The following is an 8,499-nucleotide window of genomic DNA, read 5'->3' on the forward strand; positions in this document are numbered from 1 at the left end:
GGCATCGCAGCAACATCATTAGGCATCCATTTTTTTGGCCTAAAACTGTGTGTTCAAGGCGCCATCGCATTTGTATCGTATCAGTATCATTTTTTTTTCCAAAAATCAAGTTTTCAAGACACTATCACAACTGCTTCATTAGATATCATTTTTCTGCAATTTTTTAGAATTCTAAATCTAAAAAAAAAAACGCAAATAAACCCAAAAAAATATTGTACATAAGTTTTTAAAATCTATAAATTAGTGTCTTAAGTCAGTATTTTATTGGATTTAAGTTTCAGAGCAGATTTTTCATCATTAAAACTTAAAAAAAAATTGAATAGAGAAGTGCTTCAATGGTAGTGGAGGTGACGGCATTAATGGTGATGAATATATTAATGGTGACAGCAGAATTGTGATGTGATGTTTTTTCGTTATGGGGAGATCGTAGTGGTGGTAGTGGTATCGCCTATAAGAGAGTGGTCGTAGAGAGAGGGAGTGAGTTTGGAACTCTTAGGGGTAATAAAGTCTAATTTAAATGACATAATTTAGATATGCATGACAATATTGGCATGTATTTGAATTAATATACACTATGATGCATATATTGATTGAGTTGGAGTGAAGAACAATTTTCTTCTTGTCATATTTTATTAGATTGAAAACGACATGAATATATGTTTCAAAGTCCAAATAAATGAGCTAAAAAAAAATATGCCGGGCTAATCACGTAGTTAATTAATTTTACTGTATATTATTGCTATTAAATATAAATATGCAAATCCTTAATTATAATAAAGTCAAGTAGTTTATGGAGTACGTTGTGGTAATTGCCTTCATTTGTTGTTTGTCTCCACAATCTCATGCTTCTGTCTGACAATTATTAATTGACAAATCATATTATATATATATGTACCTTTGTACCATATGTAGTAAAATATGCATACATATAACAATGTACCATTGATCAATATTAGTTCATGATAGATGAGTAAATTAATGGGGCTCAAAGTTTTTAATTTTAATAAAAAAGTAAATATATATATATATTAAAAAAAAGCTGAAATAAAGGAGTAGTACTGTGGGTACAAGGATTGATTAGTAGTGTTCAAGATCTCTACCAAATATTAATTTTTAGATCAAATCTCCTTCCAAACTTACTATATATTATAATTATTATTTTATAAATAAAGTGACAATAATTAATAAATTAATCAGTTAGTTTCTATTAGTAGTGATGAGAAATGAGACTCATCAAGGTTTGTTTGCATCATTAATTAGCACGTTGGCTTTGCTTATTTAGAAAGCCACTTTAGTTAACTTATTATTAAATAAGCTAATTAAATAATACTTCGCTCTTTTTTATGACTTAAAAAATTCTCTAATTTTCTTTTTCAATGGAATCTATCAAGTTCAAAAGACTGAAAATGAAATAATATAATGTTTGGATTGGAAAGCATATATAATACTCCTATAATTTGTATCAATTTTTTTGTCAAAATTTTGTGTTCAATTATTAGCGGGTGCAAAATATAATTGAACACAAATTATTTATTTTTATTTAATCAAGAATTGTTTATTCAAAAAATATTATTGATCAAATGCTTATTTAGATTAAAATAATACAGCTAAGTGGTAAAAATTCTATTAATGTTTAACTCTATTTTTACCCTAATGGATTTCTCAATAAGTCTTCAAATTAATAATTATCATCATTTTTATCTTGAATAAATATAAATCTCAACTAATGATAACATATTGGATTTTGGAATATAATAGTGTGAATAGACTTATTTATTTTTTGTTTTTTAGGTTAAATAAAATAGATCCCCTATTTCTGTCAGAAAACTGATGTAATGTAACATTCTTCGGCCAAAAATACAGTTGTTTTAACATATCTAAAAATCTGACTAGAATTGATTTATTTTCATTTAATTATAAATTGTTTGGACTAAAAAAGTAATTGATTAAATGTTCTAATTTATAATTATATCACAATTAATAATATAGAAAAGTGGTGAAAATTCTTTTAATTATTTTTAACCCTAATGGGTGTCAATATGTAATTTTATTTACCAAGAACCAAGGAATGGTAGTAAATATATACATATAAAATAAAGGAAATAAAAACCAATATTATATTTTTCTAAATTAAGTAGATATTTTAGATTGGTATATATTCTAAAAATCTATTCTATGGTCCCTCCCCAAAATAGTACTTGCGGAAATGAGTACTTTCTAGTTGTCTATCACATGTGCTGACAAACCCATTGCTACCACTTTTTCCACTAAAAAAGTTGTCCATTTCTAACCTCATAAAAATTTAATAGTAACACTCAAAATTCAACGAATAAATAATCAACAAACTTTCTCTTCTATTAAGTTCATAAATCTCAATAATTAATCTAATTTTATAAAATGGGGAACGAATCATTGTGATGGAGCTAGATACACTAGCATAGTTCTAAGTTCTAACGATGACAAAAGCTTTTTTTTTCTTTTCAATTTTGAATTGAATGAAAAAGGAATCCAAAGATGAAAAAAAATTAAAAATAAAGTAAAAAAGGTTAATGGTTGGTATTTGGTAATGCACAGACAGATAGAAGAGAGAGAACTTCAAAGCACGTTAATTCATAATGAGAGAGAGCGGTTCTCTACTCTTTTTTTTTTCTTTTTAAATATTTGTTTTAACTTTATAATTAATCAATTTGACGTACTTTCTTTTTCTTTACCCATGTTTTAGTAATCTTTTTGGGTTTAGAAAAAGAAGAAAAAAATAGTCCAAGTCCAACTTTCTACTTATTGATGATTTAATAATAATGAAAAATACCCATCAAAACAAAATACAATTTTGATGTGATAAGTAAAGTTTTTTATTCTTGATTAATTGTATATTTGAATGGTTTGTTTGTCACATTATTTTAGTACAAGTTGGTTCATTCATGTCTGTCTCTGGCTAGACTTTTCTTGGGCGGCGTTGCTGGCATTTGAAGCTCGAAACCTCGTCGTTTTCCTCTTCTTTCTTCTTTTGTTGTTTTCTTTCTTCACTCTGTCCGAGACTTTGAACAAAAAAATTAGTAAAATGCAGTCACTTGTTTTCCTGCCTCTTCTTCTTCTTCTTCCTTTTAAGTTTCCCGCTCTGTAAAAAATTAAACAAAGGTTCATTTTATCTTCAGTGTTTTTATTATATTACTTTGTCTTGTAATTCAAAGATTCATTTTTTTTCTTCTTTTGCTTTTGAATACATGTAAGTTATGTGTTGTAACTAGCATTGGGTGTGTTTAGTTCTGTAGTATGTTGTTTCTTTTTCTTGAAAAGTAAAAAAGAAAAAGAAGATGAATACCAGTGTGAGGACTAATCTTCACGCCATGAAAGCTGCTTCAAATCATGATAAAGTAACTTCTTTTATTCTTTTTCTTTCTTTTTCAAAATGTGATTTTTATTGGGTTTATACTTATTTATTATTTTCTTTAAGAAAATGAGAGACTAATATGGAGCCTGAAATTTTCTAAAGCACATTAAGAAGGTTTCGAATCTGGTGGGTATCTGAATAGGGAGTTGAAGTTTTACTTGAAAAGGGAAAAGAAAGCTTGAATTCAAACCGGTTCTGTATTAAAGTTTACATTAAATTCTCATTAATAAACACAGTCTCCAATTATGTACTTAATGAAGTAAAAAAAGTGAATGCTTTTGATCCAAATCTGAATTGGTTTCTTTCTTTCACTTATCTCAAGGAACGAATAGCTTTTTCTTTTATAATTTATTTCTTTATTCCAAGGCATGCAGATCCCTTTTTTATTTATTGGTATATAAAATTTTGATAATTTTGTTTTTTGTGTTGAATTTTCCAAAGGAGAAGATGGAGACTCAAGGAAGAAGAGTGGTCATTCGTTCTGAGAAAACTCTAACTAATAGACGTAAAATAAACAAGGAAAGGAAAATGGCCTTGCTACAAGATGTACTGCACTTCAACTTGTTTTTACTCCATTTAAATTCAATATTGCTGTATTTGTTTCTATATTGATTGTGTTTAAAATAATATATATATATATATAGGTTGATAAGTTGAAGAAGAAGCTCAGACATGAAGAGAATGTTCACAGAGCTTTGGAAAGGGCCTTTACAAGACCTTTAGGAGCCTTACCTCGTCTTCCCCCATATCTCCCTTCATCTGTAAGTATAATGTTACAAATTTTTGCTTATATAACATTTACATATATAAAATGTGTGTATAAATTCTAGCTTGGTATGCAAAAGGGTCAATGAAAATGACTTAGTTTTGTATGCAAATTTTTGGTTCAGACATTAGAGCTTCTTGCTGAAGTAGCTGTTTTAGAAGAGGAGGTTGTACGGCTTGAAGAACAAGTTGTGAATTTTAGACAAGGTCTTTATCAAGAAGCTGTCTATGTATCTTCCAAGAGGAATGTGGAAAATTCAAGTGATTCTTCTTCTATGGATCAAACCACTCCGGTTAGAAGTGCTAAGCATCATAGGTCGAAATCTATGTCTCAATTCGATTTCAATTCAGCAACTTCACCAGCAGCCAGGTCTCAACAACCTTCCCTTTGTAGAACTACATCAAGTAGAAAGCTACTTCCCACTGATGCCATCTCAAACAGAACAGGAAGTTGTTCTACTAGTACTAGTACTGCTAGGCAAGCTAATAATGGAAAGCTTAGTACTCGAAAACTCGAAACAATTTCATCCATTTCGGAAGATGGAAGAGGAAAAGAGAATAGGTTATGGTCAAACTTTGTTAGAGCATCTCCTGAAAAGAAAGCTGATAAACCATCTCCTGAAAAGAGAAGTACTAAAATGGTAACCCCAGTTAAGAAACCACCAATGAAGCAAGAGCCAAAGGACAAGAGTACTCCTGATCAATTGAAATTACAGGTATTGTATAACGCTAGTTTGAAGTTAAAAAATCTAATATTTTTACTCTGTCTTGGTTGTTATGTTAATTGCATCTTTTGATTGTCCAGCTAGAATCTAGATTGGTAGACCAGGAAAGAGCTGAAGAGAGCTCATCTTGTTCTTTAGATGAGGGAGTAATGGAATCTGACTGTTCTCCTAATAAAGTATCTGAGGATATTGTCAAGTGTTTATCTAATATTTTGATGAGGATGGCGAGCACACAGAAGGATAGAGCAGTGGAATCAGGGAGTTCCCAATTGCCATTTTTTGCTCGGGCAGCGAACAAAGGGGCTGAGTTTCTAGATCCTTATGGTACACCTTTGGATTTTAAAAACAGAGATGTTGGTCCCTACAAACATCTATGTTCTATTGATACTAGTTCAATTGATATCAGTTGGACAACCAATGCATTGTTCCTGATACACAGACTAAAGTAAGTAAATATGCTCCCATATGACTAATTTTGATTGTGTTTGGAAGGTTCATACTACAATTAGAGTTGGATTTATTCTGTATTTACCATTGTATGTGTAGGTTTCTGCTTGGGAAGCTTGCCTCTGTGAACTTAGAAGGTCTTAACCATCAACAGAAGCTTGCATTTTGGATTAACACTTATAATTCTTGCATTATGAATGTAAGATGTCTCTTCTTCGTGAATTAGTAATTGTAACACCAACAGGTTCAATGTGTTTACAGTTAGAGGGTTCCATCATGAAAATGAACATACTAAAAGTTGTGTTAACATTGTTGTAGGCGTTTTTAGAGCACGGTGTACCGGAGACTCCAGAAATGGTCGTCGCACAAATGCAGAAGGTAAGAGCAATTCTTACTTTATCAGGTTTGCTGTGACATTTATCTTAGTTGGAAAGAACATGCCAAAGGTGGCATATTCTATTTTTGAGACTTGAATATGACTATTGATTTAGATGATATTCCAAACCCAAAAATCACTTAATGAAATATTTTTTAAGCTGTAAAGTTAAAGCATGTTTGCCTCAAAAATCTCCATGTGCTTTCGCTTTTATCAGAGAATGATTATGAAATTGACCAGAGTTTTCAACCTTCTTACAGGCAACAATAACTGTTGGTGGGCATTTGCTTAATGCAATTACAATTGAGCATTTCATCTTGAGATTACCTTACCACTTGAAATTTGTAAGGATATACCTTAAGCAGAACTCATTATACTTAACTAAGTTCTATACGATTATTGAGCTTTTTTTGCATGGCTAGTTGAACTTTACCATGTAATTCTCTTTGTTACAAAAGACTTGTCCAAAGGCTGCGAAGAACGATGAGATGAGAGCTCGAAGTAAATTCGGATTGGAGTGGTCAGAGCCATTGGTTACATTTGCACTCTCTTGTGGAAGTTGGTCCTCTCCTGCAGTAAGATTTCTTCTCTTGTAACCTTCTTTTTGTTTTCACATTTTATTATAGCTCCTCAACTCTTTTATGTTAATCTAGACTAGAGCTGATAAGTTAAAGTTGAAAATTTGATAAAAATGAAGGTGAGAGTGTACTCAGCTTCTCAAGTGGAAGAGGAGTTGGAAGCAGCAAAAAGGGATTATCTACAAGCAACTGTTGGTATCTCCAGAACAAACAAAGTGATCATACCAAAACTGTTGGATTGGTATCTTCTTGACTTTGCCAAAGATATGGATTCAATGCTTGATTGGGTATGTCTGCAACTACCAAAAGAAGCCAGGAATGAAGCTATGAAATGCCTTGATGAGAGGAAAGGAAGAGAGCCTCTTTCACAGTTGGTGCAAATAGCACCCTATGATTTCAGTTTCCGGCTGCTATTGCACCGCTGAGGTTTTAATGTCATTTTCCTCTTTTCGGGATAGTTAGTTGTGAACTTTGGATGTGGCGGTAGGTTTATACCTGATATATGTTAAGAGTTGATAAAAGTACATAATTCCAGCAATATATATATTTTTTTAAATATAGGAGGATCACGAGTCCTTCCAAATGGGGTTTTGAATTTGTATTTGGTTCATAAATTTGGACCTTGGGGATATATATTTTTATATATAAATGAAGCTGTGGAGTTTTTTTAGTAATTTTCACATAAATGAATAAAGGAATAGTACTGACAATACTTCTAAATGTTTCAGCCTCAGTGACCTCAGTGTAGGATTTGAAATAAATGATATTAGGCAGGAACTAATTGTGTATCCCTCGTTCTTTTATATAATTCTACAAATTTAACATGATTGACACATTTAGGAGTGCTCTGCAGGTGGGCTGAGCAGGTTGTTCATTCCGCCCAAATTTATATTTTAGTTTACATTTGCAACCATTAACTCACCTAATGAAAATTGATAAGATGTTAAAATCTACAATCAATCGAAGTTGATTGTTTGCTGGTATTGATAATTTGTACAATAAAAGAAATATAATCAGAAAATCTTGGAACACTGAGATGGTGTTGGCTGGAGGAACTCCGATGATCAAGTTAGTATTCTTATAATGCCAAATAAAAATAAGAAAATGACAATAAATAAAAAAATTCCTTATCATAATGACTGAGCGCTAATTATGGAGTGATTTTAGTTACCAGAGATGAGAGTGAAACAATAGTTGTATAGCGAGAGAGAAAGTGAGTGTGTTGAGTAAACTAGTTGAATCTTTTAGGATTCTGTTAGAGTTGTTATTATAACTACTTGAGATATTCAGGGTGCTATTAGAACACAACTGTGATCACCCTTTGTATAGCTTTGTTTATAATAATACTCTGCTTTCTTCTTTGATGATCATCACATCAAAAAGAGCTTTCATTCAGTCCAATCTCTATATTCGAATTTTGTACCAGAGCCACAGACGTCGACAATGGCTACTCCCACTTCATCTTCCTCTGCTCCGAGTACTACTATTGGTGGTTCTTCTGTTGCTACATGCTTGGTAAATTCCTCTTTTGCCTCGTTGTTGACCTCTGTGATCTCAGTGAAGTTGGATTGAACCAACTAGATTGTGTGGCGATCACAAGTAGTTCCGACGATCCGTGGCTATGATTTCAAAGGGTACGTCTTCAGCACTAAGACCATACTTATCGACACTGTGAAGATCACGAATGAGAAAGGTGAAACACAGACTATAAAAAATCCAGAGTACTCTCTGTGGATCTGAAAAGATCAACTGTTACTAAGTTGGCTTCGATCATCCTTGTCTCCTCCAATCCTCTCGCAAGTGGTGCGATGTCAATCCAGCAATGCGATCTGGTCGGCGTTGGAGCAGCTGTTCTCCTCTCGATCTAAGATGTGTATATTGCAGCTGAAAACTCATCTTCAAATTCTAAAGAAAGGTGCGATAAAGATCTCAGAGTATGTTGTGCAACTGGAAAGTATCTCCGACACTCTTGCTCTTGTTGGTCACACAGTCTCTAAAGACGATCTTATCATGCATCTTCTCCAAGGCTTACCTGTAGAATACGATGCAACCATATCCAATATCCTTACTCAAACCACTGGAGCATTCAATCTCCAAGAGGTTCGGTATCTCCTCCTTAGCCAAGAAAACAAATTGGAAATGTGGTCTGTTGCTCAAACATTGCAGATCACCAACCCCTCCGCCAACTTTGCTCAGACAAATCGGTGTTTAAGAGGA

General features: G+C 32.4%; 1 protein-coding gene across 2 annotated transcripts; it reads left to right on the forward strand.

Moving 5' to 3' along the window:
- The first annotated feature begins 2,774 nt into the window (after positions 1-2,774).
- LOC133810836 (uncharacterized) lies at positions 2,775-6,952 on the forward strand. Of its 2 annotated transcripts, none has more exons than XM_062246085.1 (10): positions 2,775-3,374; positions 3,833-3,937; positions 4,036-4,152; positions 4,282-4,872; positions 4,962-5,326; positions 5,428-5,527; positions 5,647-5,706; positions 5,965-6,048; positions 6,163-6,279; positions 6,402-6,952. In XM_062246085.1, exons 1-10 carry the CDS (start codon positions 3,315-3,317, stop codon positions 6,705-6,707), a joined length of 1,905 nt encoding a protein of 634 aa, XP_062102069.1. In that variant the 5' UTR covers positions 2,775-3,314; the 3' UTR covers positions 6,708-6,952. The 2 variants fall into 2 exon arrangements, with proteins under 2 accessions (XP_062102069.1, XP_062102070.1); XM_062246086.1 differs by having other exon boundaries at positions 2,851-3,138.
- Positions 6,953-8,499: the final 1,547 nt, after the last annotated feature.

Source organism: Humulus lupulus, chromosome 1, assembly GCF_963169125.1.
Source record: "Humulus lupulus chromosome 1, drHumLupu1.1, whole genome shotgun sequence".
Taxonomy (NCBI): domain Eukaryota; kingdom Viridiplantae; phylum Streptophyta; class Magnoliopsida; order Rosales; family Cannabaceae; genus Humulus; species Humulus lupulus.